This window comes from Cygnus olor, chromosome 25 (assembly GCF_009769625.2).
Source record: "Cygnus olor isolate bCygOlo1 chromosome 25, bCygOlo1.pri.v2, whole genome shotgun sequence".
NCBI classification, from domain to species: Eukaryota; Metazoa; Chordata; class Aves; order Anseriformes; family Anatidae; genus Cygnus; species Cygnus olor.
This window is the reverse complement of record NC_049193.1, coordinates 4,906,800-4,930,857: the sequence shown is the minus strand read 5'-3', so window position 1 is coordinate 4,930,857 and position 24,058 is coordinate 4,906,800. Positions and strand designations below refer to the sequence as shown.

The window sequence follows — 24,058 nt, the reverse complement described above, 5'->3', positions numbered from 1 at the left end:
TGGAGGTGAGAGGAGTGGATGAAGAGAGTGAGGAGATGGGGCCTCTTTTATACCTCTCCTGCATCGCCCCAGGCCCACAGGCACTCTACGCAGGCTGTAATTTTCCATCAGACTCACCTCAAATGCAAACTAGCCTTCCTAATGGCACACGTTGTGCTTTGGTTTCCGTCAACTCTGCCATTTCATTTCCTCATTTCTGATTTGCCCAATTGGCATCAGAATCTCCTTTTAAGTAACAAGATGAGAGGTCAAGCATTTCCCTGGGCGGGAACACGTCAGTAGGGCAGCACATGAGTCCTAAGTGCTGGAGGGTGTATTGGGTTTCCGTGGCAAGGTTTTGGTAACGGGGTTCTGCAGGAGTGGCCTCTGTCAGAGATGTCACAGAATCACAGAATTGTAGGGGTTGGAAGGGTCCTCAAGAGATCACCGGTTCCAACCCCCCTGCCAGAGCAGGTTCCCTAGAGCAGGTTGCCCATGTAAGCGTCCAAACGGGACTTGAATATCTCCAGAGAAGGAGACTCCATAACCTCCCTGGCCTGGCTATTCCAGTGCTCCATCACCCTTACCGTGAAAAAGTTCTTTCGCATGTTGGTGCGGAACTTCCTGTGATCATTTTTTTGGCCATTGCCCCTTGTCCTGTCCCCACAAACCACTGAAAAGTGGTTGGCCAGATCCCTCCGTCTCCCACACTTAAGATATTTGTAAACATTATTAAGATCCCCTCTCATTCTTCTTTTCTCAACGCTGAACAGACCCAGAAGCTGCCCCATGTTAGATAAGAGCCAGTTTCAGCTGGCTTCAAACTGGCCTGCTGCTGTCCAGAGCCAAGCCAATATGCAATGTTTTTTTGGGCTGTGTGAGAACAGAATTAAGAAAAGGAAAACTACTCCTGCACAACAGCAGCTGGGACAGCGAGGAGTGAGAAACAGCCCTGCAGACACCAAGGTCAGTGAAGAAGGAGAGGGAGGAGGTGCTCCAGGTCCTAAAGCAGAATCATAGAATCATGGAATCATTAAGGTTGGAAAAGACCTCCAAGATTGTCTGGTCCAAGCATCCCCCTACCACCAATATCATCCATTAAAGCATGTCCCCAAGTATCACAGCCAATCTTTCTTTAAACACCCCCTGGGATGATGACTCCACCACCGCTCTGGGCAACCCCTTCCAATACCTAACTACTTCTCCTCATTTCCAATCTGAACCTCCCCTGGCGCAACCTGAGGCCATTCCCTCTAGTCCTATCACAAGTTATCTGTGAGAAGAGGCCGACCCCCAGCTCCTTTCAGGTAGTTGTAGAGGGCAGTAACATCTCCCCTGAGCCTTCTCTTCTCCAGACTAAACAACCCCAGTTCCCTCAGCTGCTCCTCCCAGGACTTGTGCTCCAGACCCTTCACCAGCTTTGTAGCCCTTCTCTGGACACACTCCAGGGCTATGATGTCTTTATAAACAAAGATATTAAAGAGGATGGGCAACATCGACAGAGGATCCCCAACACCGACAACCCTGGGGAACACCACTCGTGACCGGTCAACAGCTGGATTTGACTCCATTCAATCAGAAGTTCCCCTGCGGCCCGTGGAGGGGCCTCTGGTGGAGCAGGCTGTCCCCCTGCAGTCCATGGGTTGCATGGTGGAGCACATCTCCACACTGCAGCCCGTGGAGGATCCCCCAGTGGAGCAGGTGGATCTTGCCTGAAGGAGGCTGTATCCCATGGAGAGGACCACAGTGGTGCAGGCCCTCGGCCGGAGCTGCAGCCCGTGGACAGGAGCCCACGCAGGAGCAGGGGTTCAGGGGGGTGCTGCTGCCCGTGGGGGAACCCATGTTGGAGCAGTTTGCTCCTGATGGATGGACCCTGTGGTACGGACCCATTTTTGCAGTAGTTATTGAAGAGCTGTTGCCTGTGAGAAGCCCACGCAGGGCCAATTCAGGAGGGACTAAATCCTGTGGGAGGGAACCCACAACGGAACAAGTGCAGAGAGTTACTGTGAAGGAGGGGCAGAGTCGAAGTGTTATGGACTGCAGCCCCAATTGCATGTTCCCGTGCGCCATCTGAGGTGAAGAACGTAGAAGAGGGTGGATGGCGGAAGGTGTTTTAAGTTTGATTTTAGTTTCTCACTGCTCTAGCTTGTTAGTAATAGGTAATTAATTACATTAATCTCTCAATTCTGAGTCTGTCTTGTCCATGACAATAATCAGTGATTGATCTCTCTGTCTTAATCTCAACCCTTGATCCCTTTTCATCGCATTTCCTCCCCCTTTCCCTTTGAGGAGGGGGAATTAGAGAGCAGTTGTGATGGAGCTCAGCTGCCCAGCTGAGTAAAACCGCCACAGAGTAGGTTAGAAAGGGCAGAAGATGAGTCCCAAGTGCTGGAGGGGTCCTGCATATATATCCTGCTGCCTATGCAGTGCCCTCCTGGATGACCAAAGCCTCCTTCGCCTGAGGACACAGCACATCCTTCTACCACTTGGCCTGGCTCCCAGACTGCTCCACCAGTCTCAGCTCATTGTCTGCATAGGCAGATGGGCTGTGCTGCAGTTTTGAAATGCCCTGGCACAAGGCTGCTCCTTCTGGGGTGACATGTTTTCTGCTTGTTTGACCTTGTTCCCTCTTGTGGCTGTCTTCTGCGCTCTTCAGGCAACCCATGTTGTCAGCTGCTGTGAGGAAGGCAAAGGTTGCTCTCCTGAGCCCAATGATTGCCCACCAAGTCCTGGAGAATGAGGTCCATTCTCACTACCAGAGGACTGAGTTGTGCATGGGGACAGTGTCTTGCTCCACCACTCTCCTTGCCATACCAAGCACTTTGGCCAGACTCATTCCCTGACCAGCAGCACACCCAAAGACCTGCCCTGTTGTGTAAAACATGCTGACCATCCTGTGAGCTGCCTGAGTTATGAGAGTACTTGCCAGAAGGTCATGCTGCAGGGTGATGGCTGTTGGGGCTGCCTGGAGCATGGCACAGCTCAAGTTCGGGCTCGCATGGAGCTGGTTGGCCAGAGGGGGATTTGGCATGCATGGTGCTCAGGCCTGCAGACAGCAGGCACTCTTGCTTGGCCTCAAGTCAAAAGCGTGGCACGTGACCAATCCCAAATTAGAGCATGACTTGTCCTGGGCAGGGAGAGTCTCTCCCAGGAAGCTTGCCTGCTGAAGGCATTCCCTTGCCTTCCTGGGGTGTGTCCCAGCTGCCTCCCATGTCTGCAGGGCAGGGAAGAGCTTTGTTCATGCAGCAGGGATGCATTGCCTCCTTGATGGAGTCTGGGAGATGTTTCTGTAGCCAGCGCCCTTGTGAGCAAGTCCCCTCCCTAAGCATGCCCAGCTGCGTGGCAGTGCTGGTTCCTTCCAGCCCTCACTTGCTGAGGGGGAGCTTCCTTGCCGGGGGGTGCTGGCGTCTGCTGTGGCCTGAGGAGGGCTTTGGGACATGGCAGAGGAGGCATGCTGAAGCTCTAATGCTAGGAGAAGACATATTGCCTGGGACCTAGAGATGAGTCCCAGCCAGGGGGAAGATATTTTCTGCAACCCTTTCTTTCCCTCCACAAAACACTCAAGAGAGCTCCTACACACAGCCCCATCTCTTTAGCCAGGAGGCTGAGGCCTGTGTGTCCCTTCCCTTCCACCGCCCATGTCTGAGCCTGCCCTGGGGGCAGACCTACTCAGAGGAGGTCCAGGGGATCCAGGATCAGAGGGTAGTTCAGTCCCCAGTCTGTAGTGCTGCAAGAGCTTGTTCCTCCTCCTGTGCAGGACCTGCCTTTTGTCCTTCTAGAATGCCATGAGGTTCCTGTGGGCTCATTCCTGCAGCCTGTCTAGGTCTCCCCTTGTGGCAGCCCTGCCCCAGGTTGCTGTCTTCTGCCTAGTTAATGGAAGGGGTAATGGCATCAAGGCAGACAGCTGAAATCATTGACACAGCCTGGATGCCTGGGGAGGCAAACACCAGTGACCGTTGGATGGAGCCAAGAGGGAGGGAGGAGAGAGTAGCTTGTGGCGCATCTTTAATGAACAGGACCTTGGATGCTCTGCTGAGGATTGCAGCTCCATGAGGAGCGGGGCCTCTTCCTGCAAAACCCATCACCAACCATTCCCGCAAAGTGCACCAAGCCGTGTCCTGTCCTCTGCCTGAATGCAACAACAGCAGCACTCGGGCTCCTTTTCTGCTCATACTGATACGATTCTGCTGGGGTATTCCTTGGGTCCCTCCTAGCAGCACTAGAAAATAGCCTGTATGTTAAAATAGGCATGTCAGAAATGAGGAAATGAAATGGCAGATTTGATGGAAACCAAAACAAAATATATTCCATTAGGAAGCCTATTTTGCATAGGAGGTGAGTCTGATGGAAAATTATGGCCTGCATAGAGTGATTGTGGGCCCGAGGCAGTGCAGGGGAGGTATAAATGCAGCCCCATTTCCTCTGTGTCTTCATCCACTCCTGTCTCCTCCATCTCCTTGGGATCAAGGTGAGTCTGAAGCTCTTTCTCCTCTTCTCCTTCCATGGAGATTTGTTAGCAAATGCCTGCCCCTTCATATTCTCCTGGATCTTGGGAGCGCTAGTCATGGGGGAGGGAAGGCATCAGCAGGTGTGTCATGGAGAGGAGCTGGGGCTTGGATGAGGTGTATCTGACGCTATGGGCTATGTAGGGATCTTTGTGGATCTTGACTTTCTTACCAAGGACATTGCAGACCAAGGGAGGGGGAAGGCTGAGGGCCTCCTTACACAGCTGTCAGTTTACGAAACAGCATGTGCTGTGGTTCTCCCCTGGTGGGCTGTATGATGCTCCTCTCTCACCTATGTGCTCCTCCTGTCCCTCTCTCCCACAAGGTGCACGTTCTGCCCCGAGACATGTCCTGCTACAACCAGTGCCTGCCATGCCTGCCATGTGGACCCTGTGGCCCGACCCCGCTGGCCAACAGCTGCAATGAGCCCTGTGTCCAACAGTGCCAGGACTCCACCGTCGTCATCCAGCCCTCTCCCGTGGTGGTGACCCTGCCCGGCCCCATCCTCAGCTCCTTCCCGCAGAACACCGCCGTGGGATCCTCCACCTCTGCTGCTGTTGGCAGCATCCTCAGCTCTCAGGGAGTGCCCATCTCTTCCGGGGGCTTTGGCCTCTCCGGCTTTGGCAGCCGCTACTGCGGCAGGAGGTGTTTCCCCTGCTAAAGCTGCTGCTATCTGAACTGGGGCCTCTTCAGAGAGTGACCTCATTTCCCTCTTTTGACTCAAATATTAAAGTTCTGCTGCATCCCAGTCTGCAGTGCTTAGTTGTCTTTCCCCTGTAGACACTCCAGACACCAGCTGTCAGGACTGATGCTGTTGCTCTGGGGACATCAGTGGGCATGTGGGGCACATTGGGACCATTCACCTTCTCCAAGGGTGAGGCCCTGTGCAGTAGGGCCCCTTGGGAAAGCACAGTCACTCACACGTGAGGGAGGTGCCCATGAGTTCTGCAGGGCCCCTGGCCATCAGGCCCAGCTTTGCTGCCTCTCTGTCCTGGCATGCCATCTCAGCCTCAGTGCACATCCTGCTGAAGGTGGCATGTGGCCACTGCTGACCTCCAGTGAGGAGCCAGAGCTGCAGGAGACCCTGGGAGGGCAGCAGTCACACAGGTTCTTGGGAAGGGGGCAGCAGGGGAGAGGGAGAGAGGCAAGAGGAGGGGTGGCAATTCCTTCTGCTCTGGGGGCAGCTGTGCTGGGCGGGGAGACTCGTGCAGAAAATGGCCCCAGAGCAGGCCAGGAGAGGTAGTGGGGGATGCAGGCTGTACTGGCTCTGGCTGTGATGGAGGCAATTGTCTTCACCATAGGCAATATGGTGCTGTGTTCTGATTGTGTGGCTAAAACAGTGGAGGTGAGACACCAACGATTTAGCCTATCGTCAAGGCCTTCTATGTCTCCCACTCTGCACCCTGACAGAGCAGTCTAGCACTTGCCTGGGACAGAGTTAACATTCCCCATAGCAGCCCCTAGACTGCTGTGCTCTGCACTTAGAGCTAGAACAGCATTGCTATCTCACCAGTGTTTGTGCTACTGTGGAGCAGTGCTGGCATAGCATCAAGACTCTCTACTAGCCCCCAAGGGCAGGAGGTGGGGAATGGGTGAGTGGTGGGGAGGTGTTATCTGCAGGGCAGCTGAGCTAAACTGACCAAAGCGCTATTCCACACCATTTGTTGTCACACCCAGTAATAGAAGCAGAAGAAGAATGAGTGCTCTTGTTATGAAAACATCTGTCCTCCCAAACAACCACTATGGTTATTGAGGCCCAGGTTCCCAAGACGTGGCTGAAAATCGCTTACTGTTTGGAAGGAGAGAATAATTTGTTTCTCTTTTCTTCCTTGCATCCTTTGCTTATTTTTTCCTTAAATTTCATTGTCCTTATCTCCACTTGTGAGATGATTTTATTTTTCCCATTGTATTTTCTCCGCCCCTTCTCATCCATTTATGATGGGGAGTAAGAGAGCAGTGTGGTGGAATTCAGTTGGCCAGTAATGAGAAACCATCAGTGTAGGCAGGTGCTTAGAAGGGGACACAGCTAGGACGGCTGACCTAAATTGACCAAAGGGATATTGCATACCGTATCGCATCATGCTCAGTAACAAACCAGGGGACAGTTGTTCCAAAGTAGCCATTCTGCAGTGACTTGCTGGGCATTGGTCTGGAAGGTGGTGAGACACAGCCTTTGCATCACTTGCTTTTTCTCTTTTGTTTCCCATTTCCTTCATAGAATGTCTTTATGTTGACCTGGGACTTTTTCTCACTCTTGGTCTTCCAACTCTCTTTGGCTGAGTGTGCAGTGTGAGCAAGTGGGTGGTGGGTGCTTAAATGCTTGCTGGGTTTAACCCATCACAGAGGCTCACAGGCAGTGCCTTGTCCTCCTCCCCCTACTCCTTCCATCTGTTCCCTGGGCTTCCTGCAAAATTTTGTGGGGAAGAGGGAGGCAGGGAGAGACTGAGGGCAGGAGGAGAGGCAGCGGGTTCTGACTGAGTGTCTCTAAGGGCCATCCACAAGTTCCCCAAAGCAGTGCCCAGGTCACCCAGAGCTCGGGCTGGCAGATGCCTTCCTGCCAGCCTGCCCTCACACCACATTATCCATCTTGCAGCCCCTCTATGGCAGCAGACCGAAAGCTGGTCCAGGAAAAGTTGCTTGGGTGGTAAACCCATCCAAAGAGAAGTGAATCACAGCGCTGTTCCCAGACACTGAGGACACCAATGACATCCTGGGCTGTATGAGCAGAAGCATAGTCAGGAGCTCAAGGCTGATGACAATTGCACTCTGCTCAGCATTCCTTCAAATGCATCTGGAACATTATACCCAGTTTGGGGCTGTGTAGCAAGAAAGACATTGACCAAGCACAGCAAGTTCTGCGTGTTATTGTTACGAATGGATTTCCTGTCTTCTCCTGGGCAGCTATGCCCTCCTCCTTGCCAAGGAAGTAGTCGTCCCTTCTTCCTTACTATGCTGTTATGCTAATTAGAGAAGAAGAAAGAGTGTGCACACCAAAATGAATGCAAGCCTTTGTTAACGATTGCTAAGAACGAGCATCACCAACCACCCATTCCCAGAACTACCCGTGAGCAACACCTCTCTCCCCAGGCATCCTGGAAGAGTAGCTGCAGGGGAAGGACAACTCAGAGGCGAAGGCTGAGATGCAGCAGAACTTTAATATTAGAGTCAAATGGGGGAAACGAGGTCACTCTGAGAGGGGGCCCCAGTGCAGGAAGCACCAGAGGCAGACGAGAGTGTGAGCTGTGTGGCCATGGTGGTCATCCCACCAGCTGTCCATCAGCCCACTTACTGTAGGAGAACTGCCAGCAGGTCCTCTCTAGGTTGACGCTGTGGGGCTCAGAGCCCAGTGGAGCAGTGCTGAGCAAAAGAAGGACACAGGTGGGAAAGGAGAGAGTGGAGGAGGGGAAAGGCAGACATGATTTTTCCAAGAGCCCAGACTGGCTCCATCCTCTTGGAAGGGTTGCTGGGGATGGTTTGACCCCTCTGAATACAACAAACCAATGGTCTGTGCACAGTCCACTACCAGCTTCTGGGTCCCTGGGGGTTTTTCTCCAGGACCATCACCAGCAGCTTTAGCAGGGGAGGCACCTTGTGCCGCAGTAGCGGCTGCCGAAGCCGGAGAGGCCAAAGCCCCCGGAGGAGATGGGCACTCCCTGAGAGCTGAGGATGCTGCCAACGGCAGCAGAGGTGGAGGATCCCACGGCGGTGTTCTGCGGGAAGGAGCTGAGGATGGGGCCGGGCAGGGTCACCACCACGGGAGAGGGCTGGATGACGACGGTGGAGTCCTGGCACTGTTGGACACAGGGCTCATTGCAGCTGTTGGCCAGCGGGGTGGGGCCACAGGGTCCACGTGGCAGGCATGGCAGGCACTGGTTGTAGCAGGACATGTCTCGGGGCAGGAGGTGAACCTGATGGGAGGGAGGGACAGGAGGAGCACATAGGTGAGAGAGGATCAGTCTGCCAGTCCACCCCAGGATAGCCATGGCACATGCTGTTTGGGGAGCTGGCAGCTGTACAATGAGGCTCAAGAAATCCTCCTTAAGATTCAACCCAAAAGGTCTGCCAAGAGCATCCAGACTGAACCAAGTCCTCCCCTGGCCCATTGCTCGGAATACATGTCAGTAGAGCCCAACTTTTCTCCATGATACACATGCTGTTCTCTTCCCTCTCCCATGAGTAGCATCCCCGGGAACCAACAGAGGATGAAGGTGCAGGCATGTGCTAACAAATCACAAGGGAAGAAGAAGAGGGGAAAGGGCTTCAGACTCACCTTGATCCCAAGGAGATGGAGGAGGCAGGAGTCGATGAGAGACTAAGGAAATGGGACCACTTTTATACCTCCCCTGCACCGCCCCAGGCCAACAGTCACTCTATGGACACCATAATTTTCCATCAGACTCACCTCCTATGCAAAATAGGCTTCCTAATGGCACAAATTTTGTTTTGGTTTCCATCAGCTCTGCCATTTCATTTCCTCATTTCTGACATGCCTATTTTACCATACAGGCTACTTTCTAGTGGTGCTGTGAGAGACTCAAGGAAGACCCCAGTAGGTTCTTAGTATCGGGCAGAAAAGGAGCCTGAGTGCTGCTGTGGTTGCATTCAGGTAGAGGACAGGACATGTCCTCTGGGATTGCAGAAAACTTTTCCCCACCTGGCTGGGACTCGTCTCTGGTCCCAGGAAATACGTCTTCTCCTAGCATTAGACCTTCAGCACACCTCCTCTGCCATGTCCCAAAGCCCTCCTCAGGCAACAGCACAAGCCAGCACACCACTGGGGGAGCAAGGAAGCTCCCCCTCAGCAAGTGAGGGCTGGCAGTAACTGGCACTGCCACATGGCTGGGCATGCTTAGGGAGGGGACTTGCTCACAAGGGCGCTGGCTACAGAAACATCTCCCAGACTCCATCAAGGAAGCAATGCATCCCTGCTGCATGAACAAAGCTCTTCCCTGCCCTGCAGACATGGGAGGCAGCTGGGACACACCCCAGGAGGGCAAGGGAATGCCTTCAGCAGGCAAGCTTCCTGGGAGAGACTCTCCCTGCCCAGGACAAGTCATGCTCTAATTTGGGATTGGTCACGTGCCACGCTTTTGGCTTGAGGCCAAGCAAGAGTGCCTGCTGTCTGCAGGCCTGAGCATCATGCATGCCAAATCCCCCTCTGGCCAACCAGCTCCATCTGAGCTCCAAGCTCAAGCTGTGCCATGCTCCAGGCAGCCCCAACAGCCATCACCCTCAAGCATGACCTTCTGGCAAGTACTCTCGTAACTCAGGCAGCTCACAGGATGGTCGGCATGTTTTGCACAACAGGGCAGGTCTTTGGGTGTGCTGCTGGTCAGGGATTGCGTCTGTCCAGTCCCCAGGACTGATTCCCCAGGACTTGCTGAGCAATCATTGGGCTCGGGAGAGCCAACTTCAGTTTTCTTACAGCAGCTGACAACATGGGTTGGCTGAAGAGCCCAGGAGACAGAGTTCCCTCAGAGACAAGTTCCCTCTTGTTCACAAGAGGGAACAAGGCCAAATAAGCAGATGTCGCCCCAGAAGGAGTAGCCTTGTGCCAGAGCATTTCACAGCTGCAGCACAGCCCATCTGCCTATGCTTCTGCCTTGCCTAACGAGGTGTGTGAATGGTGGAGCAGGCTGGGAGCTAGGCCAAGTGGTAGAAGGATGTGCTGTGTCCTCAAGCGAAAGAAACTTTGGGTATCGAGGAGGTCACTGCATAGGCAGGAGGATAAGTGCACTTCCTTGTAAAGAGGGTCCAAATGTGGTCAATGTATTTCCACAGACACATGTCCCATGCCTGCATAGAGCCCCTCAAGAACGTGGGACTCATATTCAGTCCCTACTGACATGTTTCTGCCAGGGGAAATGCTTGACCTCTTATCCTTGTACTTGAAAGGAGCCTCTGTGGCCAAATGGGCAAGTCAGAAATGAGGAAATGAAATGGCAGAGTTGATGGAAACCAAAACACCACTTGTGCCATTAGAAAGGCTATTTTGCATTTGAGGTGAGTCTGCTGGAAAATTATGGCCTGCATAGAGTGACTGTGGGCCTGGGGCGGTGGAGGATAGGTATAAAAGTGGCCCCATCTCCTCAGTCTGTCATCCACTCCTGTCACCTCCATCTCCTTGGTATCAAGGTGAGTCTGAAGGCCTTTCTCCTCCTTTTCATCCCTGGGGATTTCTCCTAACATGCCTGCACCTTCATATTCTCCTGGATCTTGCGAGTGCTAGTAATGGGAGAGGGAAGGGACCAGCAGTTGTGTCATGGAGAGAAGCTGGAGCTTGACTCAGGTGTCTCCAAAGCTATGGGCTAGGTTATTCTTGACAAGGACATTGGAGACAAAGGGAAGGAGAAAGCTGTGGGCTTCCTTACATGGCTGCCAGCTCCCCAAACAGCATGTGCTGTTGCTATCCAGTGGTGGGTTGGACACTGCTCAGCAATCACTGCCATGTTCCTCCTGTCCCTCTCTCCCACCAGGTGCAAGTCCTGCCTTGAGACATGTCCTGCTACAACCAGTGCCTGCCGTGCCTGCCATGTGGACCCTGTGGCCCGACCCCGCTGGCCAACAGCTGCAATGAGCCCTGTGTCCAACAGTGCCAGGACTCCACCGTCGTCATCCAGCCCTCTCCCGTGGTGGTGACCCTGCCCGGCCCCATCCTCAGCTCCTTCCCGCAGAACACTGCCGTGGGATCCTCCACCTCTGCTGCTGTTGGCAGCATCCTCAGCTCTCAGGGAGTGCCCATCTCCTCCGGGGGCTTTGGCCTCTCCGGCTTTGGCAGCCGCTTCTGTGGCAGGAGGTGCCTTCCCTGCTAAAGCTGCTGGTGATGGTCCTGGAGAAAGACCCCCAGGGACCCAGAAGTTTGTAGTGAGCCCAAGTTACTAGACTGAGCACAGAGCGTCAGCTTCTTCTGTTCGGGGGGGGGTTAAACTACCCCAGTACATCTTGCAAGAGAATGAGGCCAGCCTGGGCTCTCGGAAAGCATGGCCCATGTCTGCCTTTCTCGTTCTGCACTCTCTCCTTTCCCACCTGTGTCCTTGTTGCTCGGTGCTGCTCCACTGAGCTCTGAGTCCCACAGCGTCAGCCTAGAGAGGACCTTCTGGCCCTTCTCCCTCAGTAAGTGGGCACATGGACAGCTGGTGGGATGCCTGCCATGGCCTCCTATCACAGGCTCTCTTTTTCAATTCGTGCTTCCTGCACTGGGACCCTCTCTCAGAGCGATCTCGTTTCCCTCTTTTGACTCGAATATTAAAGTTCTGCTGCATCCCAACCTGTGCCTCTGAGTTGTCCTTCCCCTGCAGCGGCTCTTCCAGAATGCCTGTGGAGAGAGGTGATGCTCATTGTTTTTTCTGGGATTAGGTGTCTGGCAATGCTTAACACCTTGTGGGTGTTTGGGTGTTTAGCGATTGTTAACACAGGCTTCCATTCATTATTCTTCTTCATGTGTAAGATCACCCTCTGGATTCAAAATATCTGTTTACTTAGGGCTGCGTGGCCATGGCAGTCATACTGCCAGCTTTCCATCTCCTCTCTCTACTGTGGGAGAAGTGCCATAGGGTGCTTCCTATGCTTATTTTGTGGGGTTGGGATGTAGAAGAGGTTTTTTTAGTCAAACCCAGACAGTATCAAAACTTTCTACAGAGGTTATGGATATGTAGTGAAGGTCATGGGGACTCAGGCGGTCTCCTTAATTCTGCTGGAGTGGTGAAAGGATGTGAGACAGTTAACATGGACAGTACAGGTCAATAATTGGCTGCTGAACTGATGTCAGTGACAGAGTTTTGTGTTCTATGATCATAGGACCTTGTTTGATGGTCAGTGTATTCTTGCGAGAGATGGGAAGCTCCTTACTAAGTGGGGCAAAGATTTTTTTTTGGTCAACAGAATGTCTGACCTCAAAAGGAGGGAAACTCCTTTTAAAGTAGGAAATAGGGACAGTGTAACCAGCAGCCTTGTGAGAATGATGGATAGGGTTGCTGAATAAAGGTCATGGAGTGATGTGATAGGAACAGATCACAAAATCAACAAAATGGAGTTTAAGCAGGATCACCTCCAGCAGTTGTGGATTAGCAATGGTTCCTACTGTGTAGCCTTATGGAGATATGTCCTAAACTATCCCTAGGAATCCAACATGTTGATGTGCCCCTCTTAAGTGTCTGTAAGCTAACGTATACAGTATAGGGAATAAACAATATGAGTTTGAGATGGGTACATGGTTGTAGGTCTATGGTCTTACTGGGATTATGGAGACATGGTGGGATGGCTCCCATGCCTGAAATCTTGCAGTTGAAGGATAAAGGCTGTTTAGGAAGGACAGGCTATGGAGACAAGGAGTGGGCATTGCCCTCTGTGTCAGAGACCAGTTGAAATACATGGAGCTCTGCCTGGGGATGAATGAGGAGCTGACTGAGACTTTATTGGTTAGGATTAAACAGATGAAAGAGTGAGGTAACATTATAGTGGTATCTGCTACAGACTACCTGGTGAAACAGGCAAAGTAAATGAGGCCCCCTACAGACAAATAGGAGCAAACTTGCTGACAGTGCACTCTATTCCTTCATCCAAGACATCGATAAATATATTGAATAATATTGGTCCCAGTAATGACCCTTGAGGGACTCCACTAGATACAGGCCTCCAACTAGACTCTGTCCCATTGACCACAACTCTCTGGCTTCTTTCCTTCAGTCAGTTCACAGTCCACCTCACTACCTGATCATCCAAACCACATTTCCTCAGTCTAGCTGTGAGGATGATGAAGGAGACGGTGTCAAAGGCTTACTGAAATCAAGATAGACCACGTCCACTGATTTACCATCATCGATCCACCTGGTTATGTCTTCATAAAAGGCTATCAGGTTGGTCAAGCATGACTCCCCCTTGGTGAAGCCATGTTGACTGCCCCTAATGACACTTTTGTCCTTGATAAGCCTAGAGACAACACCAAGGATAAGTTCCATCACCTTTTCAGGGATGGAGGTGAGGCTGACCTGTCTATAGTTACCCAGATCCTCCTTCTTGCCCCTTTTGAAGACCCGAGTGACATTTGCTTTCCTCTAGTCCTCAGGCACCTCTCCTGTTCCCCATGACTTGCCAAAGATGATGGAGGGTGGCCTAGAAATTACTTCCATCATCTCCGTCAGCACCTGCAGGTGCATCCCATCAGGACCCATGGATTTATGGATGTCCAGCTTACTTAATCAGTCCTTAACCCAGTCCTCATCAACCAAGGCAAACTCCTCCTTTATCCTGACTTCATCTGGGGCCTCAGGAGTACGGGACTCCTCAGGACAGCCTCCAGCAATATAGACAGAGACAAAGAAGGCATTCAGTAATTCTGCCTTCTCTTTATCTTCTGTCACCAGGGCACTCATATCATTCATCAGAGGGCCTACATTGCCTCTAGTGTTATTTTTATTTGCAATTTATTTGTAGAAGCCCTTTCTTTTGACGTTGACCCCTCTTGCAAGTTTTAATTCTAAGGAGGCCTTAGCTTTCCGAGTTGCCTCTTTACATCCTCTGACAACAGTCTTATATTCTTCCCAAGTGGCCAGCCCCTCCTTCCATGATCTCTAGAATCTCCTCTTCCACTTGAGTTTGGCCAGCAGTTCCCTGTTTAGCTATGCAGTTCTCCTGGCTCCCTATCTTGGCTTCCTAACTGTGATGCAAAAGTGTCCTTCACTGTCTGGGATTTAGTGTCTGTCTGTCAGGCAGCATTTATGACCCCTTTCTCTCCTTCAAAACCCAGTCATCTCTTCACACTTGCACGCACACACACACTCCCTTCTTTCTGCCAGCCTCTCTCAACCTCTCTGCTCTCTGTCTTGGGCACTTTACTCCACATTCCCCTCCCTTTTTCCTTCTCAACAGAAAGGCAAAAGAACTGATCTTTCTGTATTTTTTCCTGTTATGAAGCCCAGAATGAGAGGGTCCTATGGCCCCTTCTGCTCAGTTCAGGAAAAAATGCAGTTTAATTAGAGAAAAAGAAAAAAAGGAAAGGAAAGGAAAGGAAAGGAAAGGAAAGGAAAGGAAAGGAAAGGAAAGGAAAGGAAAAGGAAGGAAAGGAAGGGAAGGAAGGAAAGGAAAGGAAAAGGAAAGGAAAAGGAAAGGAAAGGAAAAAGAAAAGAAAAGAAAAGAAAAGAAAAGAAAAGAAAAGAAAAGAAAAGAAAAGAAAAGAAAAGAAAAGAAAAGAAAAGAAAAGAAAAAAAGAAGAAAAGGAAAAGGAAAGGAAAAGGAAAAGGAAAAGGAAAGGAAAGGAAAGGAAAGGAAAGGAAAGGAAAGGAAAGGAAAGGAAAGGAAAGGAAAGGAAAGGAAAAGGAAAGGAAAAGAAAAGAAAAGAAAAGAAAAGAAAAGAAAAGAAAAGAAAAGAAAAAAGGAAAAGGAAAGGAAAGGAAAGGAAAGGAAAGGAAAGGAAAGGAAAGGAAAGGAAAGGAAAGGAAAGGAAAGGAAAGAAAAGGAAAGGAAAGGAAGGAAAGGAAAGGAAAAGAAGAAAAAGAAAAAGAAAAAAAAAGAAAAGAAAAGAAAAGAAAAGAAAAGAAAAGAAAAGAAAAGAAAAGAAAAGAAAAGAAAAGAAAAGAAAAGAAAAGAAAAGAAAAAAGAAAAAAGAAAAGAAAAGAGAAAAGAAGCAAAGGCAATGAAAGCAAGGGCAAAATATAATTATTCCCTATTTCCCATCAGCAAGAAATGTTTGAGGAAAAAAAAAAAGAGAGAAAGAGAAAGGGAAAGAGAGAAAAGAGAAAGAGAGAGACAAAGACAAAGACAAAGACAAAAACAAAGGACATCCCCAGCTCCCTCAGCCTTTCTTCATAGAACAGGTGTTCCAGCCCTTTTTGTGCGCCTCCTTTGGCTCGCCTTTGGACCTGATCTAACAGGTCCACATCCTTCTTGTGCTGGGAGCCCCAGCCCTGGATGCAGTACTCCAAGTGAGGCCTCACAAGGGCAGATTAGAAGGGGACAATCGCCTCCCTTGACCTTCTTGCCACTCCTCCTTTGATTTTGAAGGTCTCCAAGGAGTTACCTTCCACAACCTCTCCATGCAACCTGTGCCAATGCTCCATAACACATATGGTAAAGAAGTGCTTCCTGATGTTTAGATAGAACTTGTTTTCCAGGATGCAGTTGGCCTTCTGGACTGCAAGTGCACAAGGCTGGCCCATATCAAGCTTCTCCTCCACGAGAACCCCCAAGTCCTTCTCTGCAAGGCTGCTCTCAATGAGTTCTTCATCCAGTCTGTGCTCATGTCCGAGATTGCCCTGAGCCAGGTGCAGCACCTTGCAGTTGGACTTGTTGAACCTCATGTGGTTCACATGGGCCCACTTTTCTAGCTTCTCCAGGTCCCTTTGGATGGTGTTCCTGCCTTCTGTTGTATCAACTGCATCACTCAGCTTAGTGTCATCTGCAAACTTGCTGAGGATGCACTCAATCCCACTGTCTAAGTCCTGGCTAAAGTTATGAAACAGTACCAGTCCCAAGACAGACCCCTGAAGGACACCACTCATCACCATCCTCCAACTGGACATAGAGCCATTGGCCACAATTCTCTGGGTGCATCCTTCAAGCCAATTCCTTATCCACTGTGTGGTCCACCCTTCAAATCCATATTTCTCGAATTTGGAGATCAAGATGTCATGTGGAGCTGTATCAAAAGCCTTACAGAAGTCTAGGCAGATGACTTCCATTGGTCTTCCCTTGTCAACTGGTACAGTCACCCCATCATAGAAGGCCACCAGATTGGTCAGGCATGATTTGTCCTTGGTGAAGTCATGCTGGCCATCTTAAATCACCTTCTCGTATTGCATGTTGTCTATCATTTGATAAGTTCAAGCAAAGCCCCAGCACAGTGCAGCAAGTGTCATTGCCAGGGTCACAGCATACTTCTTTCAAACGTTTATATGTTTGTTTATATGTAAACAATATATTCATCAGTGACTTGTATGAGGGAATGGAGTGCGCTGTCAGCAGGTTTGCTGATGACACTAAACTGGGAGGAGTAGCTGACATGTCAGAAGGCTGTGCTGCCATCCAGAGGGACCTAGACAGGCTGGAGAGTTTGGCGAGGAGAAATCTAATGAAATATAACAAAGGCAAGTGTAGAGTCCTGCATCTGGGCAAGAACAACCCCAGACACCAGTATAAATTGGGGACTGCCCTACTGGAGAGCAGCGAAGGGGAAAGGGACCTGGAGGTCCTAGTGGACAGTGGGATGACCTTGAGCCAGCACTGCACACTTGTGGCCAAGAAGGCCAATGGCATCCTGGGGCATATTAGAAGAGGTGTGGTTAGTAGATTGAGATGTTCTTCTCCCCCGCTACTCTGCCCTGGTGAGACCACATCTGGAATATTGCATCCAGTTCTGGGCCCCTCAGTTCAAGAAGGACAGGGAACTGCTTGAGAGAGTCCAGCGCAGAGCCACGAGGATGATTAAGGGAGTGGAGCATCTCCCTTACAAGGAACGGCTGAGGGAGCTGGGTCTCTACCTTGGAGGAGAGGAGTCTAAGGGGTGACATTATTAATGTTTATAAATATGTAAAGGGTGAGTGTCAGGAGCTAGGCTCTTCTCAATGACATCTAATGATAGGACAAGGGGCAGTGGGTGCAAGCTGGTTCCACTTAAATACTAGATGAAACTTTTTCACGGTTAGGGTGACAGAACACTGGAACAGGCTACCCAGAGGGGTTGTGGAGTCTCCTTCTCTGGAGACATTCTACAACTGCGTGGACAAGTTCCTGTGTGACCTGATCTAGGTGTTCCTGCTCCGGCATGGGGATTAGACTAGGTGATCTTTCAAGGTCCCTTCCAATCCCTAACATTCTGTGATTCTGTGATTCTTGTCCCACAAGCACCATAAGCCAGCCCACATCAAGTTGGGGACAGGGCAAATGGATGTCACTTTGTCTCTGATGAAGTGACTACAAATACTCCTGAGTAATGCTCAGTTTAGCGTATTTCTCATTACAGCATAGCTCTTCTGTGCAAACACATTGGCAGTTATTGTCCAGTATTCCCTCATCTCATGCAGACATTCTGAGATCTCAATCAGAAGATTTGCGTTACAGCTAAAAGGCACCACAGGAATGCATTATTTATTCATCCCAAGAAACTGTGGTGATTATTCATGCTTCAAGGAGGTAGACACCAAGGCAACTTGGAACGAAATTGACTGAGGGATTACCAGACTTTTAGCTGCAAAGTGAGCCTAATGTCTTGTGGCAAAGGCCGGTCCTAATTAATAGGCAAAGCTTGGCCCAGTCTTCTTTATGCTGATCTACAATCTGCTTTTCCTCCAATAGAGGTTCAGACCTTAATCTGCGAAAAAATTCAGAAAAATTTCAGGCTGGGAGCAGTTAGGACTGCCTGCCCATGCCTCACCGAAGTCTGCCAGTCCTTTCAGGGTTGCCAGAAAAAAAAACAGGACCATGTCCCACTTTTGCCTCCAGAGGGTGCCGTGGCAGCTTGCAGAAAGAGGAAGTGGAGCTTGAGAGTTCCCGTCTTCTCTACCAGTCAGCTCAAAGCACTCTCCAAACCTCATCCCAAAGGGGAACACAAAACTCTCTTCCTGCTGCTTAGGCAGACTTCCCTGGGACCCACTCCGCTCTGTGCCTCACCTCTGTGCCTCACCTCTGTGCCTTGTTTGTCTAGTTTGGAGAAAAGAAGGCTAAGAGGTGACCTCATTGCCCTCTACAACATCCTGAGGTGGGGAAATGGAAAGGGAGGGTCAGATCTCTTCTCCCAATAACCAGTGATAGGATATGTTGGAATGGCACAAAGCCATTCTAAACTTCAGGTTAGACTGGCAAAGAAGATCTGCATGTCTGAGGAGGCAGGAAGGAACCTACTGACAGTTTCCAGTCTGAAACTGCAGTACTCAGGCCAAAGGAGAAAAAATAGGTAGACAGGACACACATAATCACAGAATGATTAAGGTTGGAAAGGAGTTTGGAGGTCATCTGATCCAACCCCCCTGCTCAAGCAGGGATACCCAGAGCAGGTTGCCCTGGATATTGTCTAGGCAGCTTTTGAAGGTCTCCAAGGAGGTACCTTCCACAACCTCTCCATGCAACCTGTGCCTGTGCTCCATAACACACATGGTAAAGAAGTGCTTCCTGATATTTAGATAGAACTTGTTTTCCAGTTTGTGCCAATTGCCACTTGTCCTAACACATTACAACACTGAAAAGAGCCTGGCTCCATCTTCATTGCACTCTCCCTTCAGGTATTGTCTTCTGCAGGTTGACACAACACTCAGCCTTCACCAGAGAAGAAGTGTACATCATGATCAAACCAATCAAATGTATGACATGCAAATAACTTCTTCTGTTAGAGTAATTCCATAGACAGCATGAGTATTATGTCATGAAAAAACAAGTGATCCTTGCTGATGGAGAACAGTTCATGTAAGAAAACTTACTGAGTAGAGAGCATGACATGGTAAAGATTTACCTAGCAGCACTAGCAAGACTAGCAGACACTGGTGAGACAGAACTGCTTGGCTGAGAAGGAGAAGTGTGGTGGGAGTCTTGCCAGTGCTGGAGGGGGAAGAGGGAAGGCCTGACCCTCTGACAAAACTGGGAGCTTTCCTGCAGGAAGAGCAGGTGCTGCACATGGCAACATGAGACACATCCTAAGCAACAGGTATCAAAGGGGGAACAAAACTCTACAGGGTTCTAAAAACCCCAAACCCAGTCTAAGACAGAGTTTCAAAATCATATGTTTCCAACGGAGAAAAAGGGCAGTGAAGAAAGGACAGAACGAGGACCACACAGAGCCCCAGGCTGGGATGCAGCAGAACTTTAATGATTTGAAAAAGCCCATTAATGAAATTCTTGCCTTCCCCTACTCCATACAAAGTTCAGTTGGCCCATCTGGTGCCAAGGCACATGTTGGGCAGAGGGTGTGCAGGGAGGCCCATGGGCCTCTTGGTCTGTCCCCCAAGGCACTGGGCAAAGAGAGCCAGGCCCAAGAAAGCTCTTTCCCATCCCAGAGACCTTGAGTGCCCTCAGCCCAGCCCTGGACTTTCCCCATGCCAGACCTTCTCCCCGCTTAACCTCCCATGACAGGCAGCCCCAAGCCCCACCTCAGGACCGAGCTTCCAACTCACTTGTTTCCAAAGGAGAAGAAGGGCAGCGAAGCAGATGAGAGAGCAAAGAGTCGGGCTGGCTTTTATACAGGTCCTGCACTGCCCCAGGTCCAGACGAATCCTCTGGGGAAGTAATAATTTTCCGAGAAGCTCATCTGAAATGCAAAACATCCCAGCTAATGATACGGGGACTGTGTTTTGGTTTCCTGCACTGATGCCTTTTCATTTCCTCGTTTAGCTGTACCTGCACCACCTTGAAGGCTTGAGGTGGGAGGCCCAAGGATTTCTGGGATAGCAGTGCATTGGTGCCATCAGGAGATGAGTCCCGAGTCCTCCAAGCTCTCTCTGATGGTGCTTAAATGTGGCCTCCACAGGCAGGTGGTCTGCCCTACTGCTTTTGACTCTCATTCCCCTAATGCAGCTCTGGCGAGGCATTGGTGCACCTGTTGGGCCACCTCATCTGCCTGGGCTGCCTCTGATGAGGACCCCCTAGCAAAACCATCAGTGTGTCTGGGGCCTTGGCCAGCCCCAGGGTGCTCAAGCATTGCCCTGCCCAGCCAGAGGGGTTCCCGGTGTGTCCTCAGGTGATTCCATAACTGCTCCTGTGTATCCTAGAATCCTAGGTTCGTTGTGGTTGGAAGGGACCATATGAGATCATCTACTTCCACACTGCCTGCCAAGGGCAGGGACACCTTCCGCTAGACCAGGTTGCTCAAAGCCACATCCAACCTGGCCTTGAACACTTCCAGGCTTGGGGCATCCAGAGCTTCTCTGGGTAACCTGGTCTAGTGCCTCATTATTGTCACAGTGAAGAATTTCTTCCCATTAGCTAATGGAATCTACCCTCTTTAGTTAAAAGCCAGCATCCTATCACTGCACTCCCCCATAAAGCGTGATTCTCCAGGTTTCTTGTAGGCCTCCTTTATGTATTGGAAGGCTTCTCTAAGCTTTCCAATTTTTTGGGAGGAGGGAAATTGCTCTAAATGTCCAGAGAAGTGCTGGATGGAGAGGGCTAAGGACTAGTGTCATCATGTGGCAGAAAACCAGCCCTGCTCTGCAGGAATGTGTGCTGTGACACAGGTACTGCCCTGTCTCTGGCTTTGTGCTGTGTGGCAGGAGAAGACCACCAGGGACCCTTTTACCCTGCTGGAGATGGCTGTGAAGGTTTTGTCCCTGGCCACCTCCTTTGCCTCCTTTGGCCTGAGCACTGCAGTTCCAGTCTGGGAATGGGCAGGTGGTTCCTACCTGTCTCCTCAGGCCTGCGGCTCCCCTTTGGCCATGCAGCATGAAATTTAGAATAGAACAGTTCCAATGGAAGGGGCCTACAAACATCTTCATGTCCTGTTGCCTGACGGCTTCAGGACATGCCTTCCATCCTTTCTATCAGTTTTCTTGCCCTCCTCTGGACACATTCAAGTCTCTTAATATCCTTTTTATATTGTGGAGCCCAGAACCACACACAGTCTTCAAGAGGAGGCCAGATGGGAGACTTGTTTCCAGAGATCACATATTTTCTTTTTCTGGTCTACTGGAAGTAGGGAGGAGGTCCCCCTTTAGACAAGCCGTCCTTCTATCTGCCTTTTCTTGACTTGCGACACAATGGGATTGCCTCCCTCTGGGTCTTTTAAAGTTGATTCTTGAAAATTGGCTGTCTCTCAGGGAACTCCAAGCCCTCTGGAGCAGATTGCCAGGGGATGCTGCTCACTAGCTTCCTGAGTAGTTTAGAGTTGATCTCTTAAAATTTGCAGGGGGGGTGGGGGAGGGGAGGGGGAGAGGTAACGCTGCAATGCACTTTTTCTCGTTGTGCCAAAACCTTTGAGCTCAACTATTTCGTGATCATTATGGCAAAGATCACATCTCCCAGTAGGCCCTTAGGGGCAGCTGTTTTACAAGGTGGTGTGAGTGCCTTCGAGGCAGTTCAGAGCCCTTGTGCCCAAGAGGATTTGGAAAGGCTGAGCTGTGGCATGGCTGCACCAGCTGGAAGCTGCTTTGCTGAAAAACCTGGTCCTGGCCCTGGGGAGCCTGGGGCCCAGCTGAGGGGGCAGCTCGATTCTCTTCCTTTGGCTGAGCAAGCGTGTTCAGTGCGAGGCAATGTGCGCAGAAAGGCTCCCTGAGGCAGAGATGTGGGATCCTAGGCAGCCCACGGAGCGTTTTGCTCCACCCTTTGTTCTGAGGTTTGGAGGCAGCTTGGAGCTGTCAGAGGGACCCATGAGCTTGCAAGCTTCTCCAGGAGCTGCCTGGGCACCTTGTTGTGTGGAGAACGTGACACGGTTGAGGTTATCCCGTGGGCCCTGGTGGGACTGGCAGGCTCTGTTGAGACTCAGCTGCCTGGCTGGGGAGGTGCAGGGCAGTGGGTGTCCTGCCAGTGCTGGAGGGGGAAGAGGGGAGGCCTGACTCTCTGGCAAAACCAGGAGCTTTCCTGTAGGAAGAGCACGTGCTGCACATGGCAGCATGAGGCTTTTCATAAGCAATGGGCATGAAACGGGGAACAAGACTCTCCACGGCTCCTCAGAGATAAGACATAGCCCCACGTTCACTGCTTACATACGTGTGCCTAGAGACGGGGAGTGTGCTATCAGCAGGTGGAGCAATTCTGCATTTAGAAACTGCACCTCCTCTAGGCATGCTGGGGGAAATGCTGGCATGAAATGACCGGGGATAGACAAAACGCCTGAAGGACCTGCAAAGAAGGCTAAGCCAAGGCAAGGAGTGCTGGAAAGGCTGCCACCCTCCCTCCCACAGACACCTGGAAGAGGGAAAGGGGTCCTCCAGATGCAAGAGCCGCCTGCCAGGGAGGGCTCACAGGTGCTGCTGGATGAGGAAGCGTGCCCCAGTGCCACTGCCACCGCCCCCTGTGGTCAGGGAGGTCATGTCCTCACTCGGGTACTGGTTAGGCTCTCCATCCACAGGATGTGCTCAAAAGCCAAGGAGGGCATTTCTGTGCAGAGGTGAAGCATGGCAGGTCCTGGTGGCTGCTTTCTCAGCTGCAAGGCACAGTGTCTGACAGGAGCCCCCTGGCTGTTTCTCACCTGCTGGGAATGGGCATGGATTTCATTTGTCCCTGCAAGATCTGCTCAGAGCAAAAGCTTTCTCCCCGGCAGCCTGGGAGAGTGTCTGGAGAGGGAAGGACCACGCAGAGCCCCAGGCTGGGATGCAGCAGAACTTTAATGATTTGAAAGAGGGAAGCGAAGACCTCTGAGTGGGGGCCACAGTTTGGGGAGCCCCAGGGGAGCTAGGAGTCTCTGTGTCTTGGCCAGGGTGGACTTTGCACTGGGTGTTCATCTGCGTGCCCCACAGAGGGAGAGGAGAAGCAGGCCCTTCCAAGACCGGCTTAGCAGGCACCAACAGTCCAGGAGAGCAGAAGGCAACAGAGAAAAGGGGAAGAAAGAAGAGAGTAAGAAATGGGAAAGTTAGGCATGGGCCACATTTTCAGGAGTCCCAGGAGAGGCTCCAGCCGCCTGCCTTTGCAGGTGGAGCCATCTTGGTGGTCAGTCCATTACCATCTTCTGGGTTGGTGGTGGCCACCTGCAGCAGCCTTAGCAGGGGAGGCAGGTTCTGCCGCAGTAGCGGCTGCCCAGGCAGGAAAGGTCACAGCATCCGGAGTTGATGGGGACTCCGTCACAGCTGAGGATGCTGCCAACGGCAGCGGAGGTGGAGGATCCCACAACGGTGTTCTGCGGGAAGGAGCTGAGGATGGGGCCAGGCAGGGTCACCACCACAGGAGAGGGTTCAATGACAACGTTGGAGTTTTGGCACTGCCTGACACAGGGCTCATTGCAGCTGTTGGCCAGCGGGGTTGGGCCACAGGGTTGGCACGGCAGGCATGGCAGGCACTGGTTGTAGCAGGACATGTCTCGGGGCAGGAGGTGCACCTGGTGGGAGAGAGGGCCTGGAGGAGCATGGGGGTGAGGGAGGAGCAGTCTGCCAGGCCACCGTGATGGTGCCAAGGCATGTGCTGGGCAGAGGGTGTGCAGGGAGGCCCATGGGCCTCTTGGTCTGTCCCCCAAGGCACTGGGCAAAGAGAGCCAGGCCCAAGAAAGCTCTTTCCCATCCCAGAGACCTTGAGTGCCCTCAGCCCAGCCCTGGACTCTCCCCATGCCAGACCTTCTCCCCGCTTAACCTCCCATGACAGGCAGCCCCAAGCCCCACCTCAGGACCGAGCTTCCAACTCACTTGTTTCCAAAGGAGAAGAAGGGCAGCGAAGCAGATGAGAGAGCAAAGAGTCGGGCTGGTTTTTATACAGGCTCTGCACTGCCCCAGGTCCAGACGAATCCTCTGGGGAAGTAATAATTTTCCGAGAAGCTCATCTGAAATGCAAAACATCCCAGCTAATGATACGGGGACTGTGTTTTGGTTTCCTGCACTGATGCCTTTTCATTTCCTCGTTTAGCTGTACCTGCACCACCTTGAAGGCTTGAGGTGGGAGGCCCAAGGATTTCTGGGATAGCAGTGCATTGGTGCCATCAGGAGATGAGTCCTGAGTGCCAGAGGGGTCACGTG

The 24,058-nt window shown here is 51.4% G+C and overlaps 2 protein-coding genes across 5 annotated transcripts; one reads left to right on the top strand and one right to left on the bottom strand.

Moving 5' to 3' along the window:
* The first annotated feature begins 4,369 nt into the window (after positions 1–4,369).
* Positions 4,370–11,751, top strand: LOC121059820 (feather keratin 1-like). 2 transcript variants are annotated; one of them, XM_040536977.1, is made up of 3 exons: positions 4,370–4,447; positions 4,810–5,129; positions 11,281–11,751. In XM_040536977.1, the coding sequence occupies exons 1-3, from the start codon at positions 4,385–4,387 to the stop codon at positions 11,294–11,296; spliced, it is 399 nt and encodes a 132-aa protein (XP_040392911.1). In that variant the 5' UTR covers positions 4,370–4,384; the 3' UTR covers positions 11,297–11,751. The 2 variants fall into 2 exon arrangements, with proteins under 2 accessions (XP_040392911.1, XP_040392912.1); XM_040536978.1 differs by lacking the exon at positions 11,281–11,751 and having other exon boundaries at positions 4,810–5,160.
* On the bottom strand, positions 7,624–23,443 carry LOC121059821 (feather keratin 1-like). Of its 3 annotated transcripts, none has more exons than XM_040536981.1 (2): positions 23,431–23,443; positions 7,624–8,392 (listed from the first exon to the last, which is right to left on the bottom strand). In XM_040536981.1, the coding sequence occupies exon 2, from the start codon at positions 8,369–8,371 to the stop codon at positions 8,057–8,059; it is 315 nt and encodes a 104-aa protein (XP_040392915.1). In that variant the 5' UTR covers positions 8,372–8,392; positions 23,431–23,443; the 3' UTR covers positions 7,624–8,056. The 3 variants fall into 3 exon arrangements, with proteins under 3 accessions (XP_040392915.1, XP_040392914.1, XP_040392913.1); XM_040536980.1 differs by lacking the exon at positions 23,431–23,443 and adding an exon at positions 19,580–19,602; XM_040536979.1 differs by lacking the exon at positions 23,431–23,443 and adding an exon at positions 8,755–8,789.
* Between the last annotated feature and the right edge of the window lie 615 nt (positions 23,444–24,058).

Coding starts and splice junctions, on each gene's coding strand:
- LOC121059820 (XM_040536977.1), top strand. CDS start 4,385: ATGCAGCCCCATTTCCTCTGTGTCTTCATCCACTCCTGTCTCCTCCAT. Junction 4,448..4,809: donor TCCATCTCCTTGGGATCAAG/GTGAGTCTGAAG, acceptor CTCTCCCACAAG/GTGCACGTTCTGCCCCGAGA.
- LOC121059821 (XM_040536981.1), bottom strand. CDS start 8,371: ATGTCCTGCTACAACCAGTGCCTGCCATGCCTGCCACGTGGACCCTGT.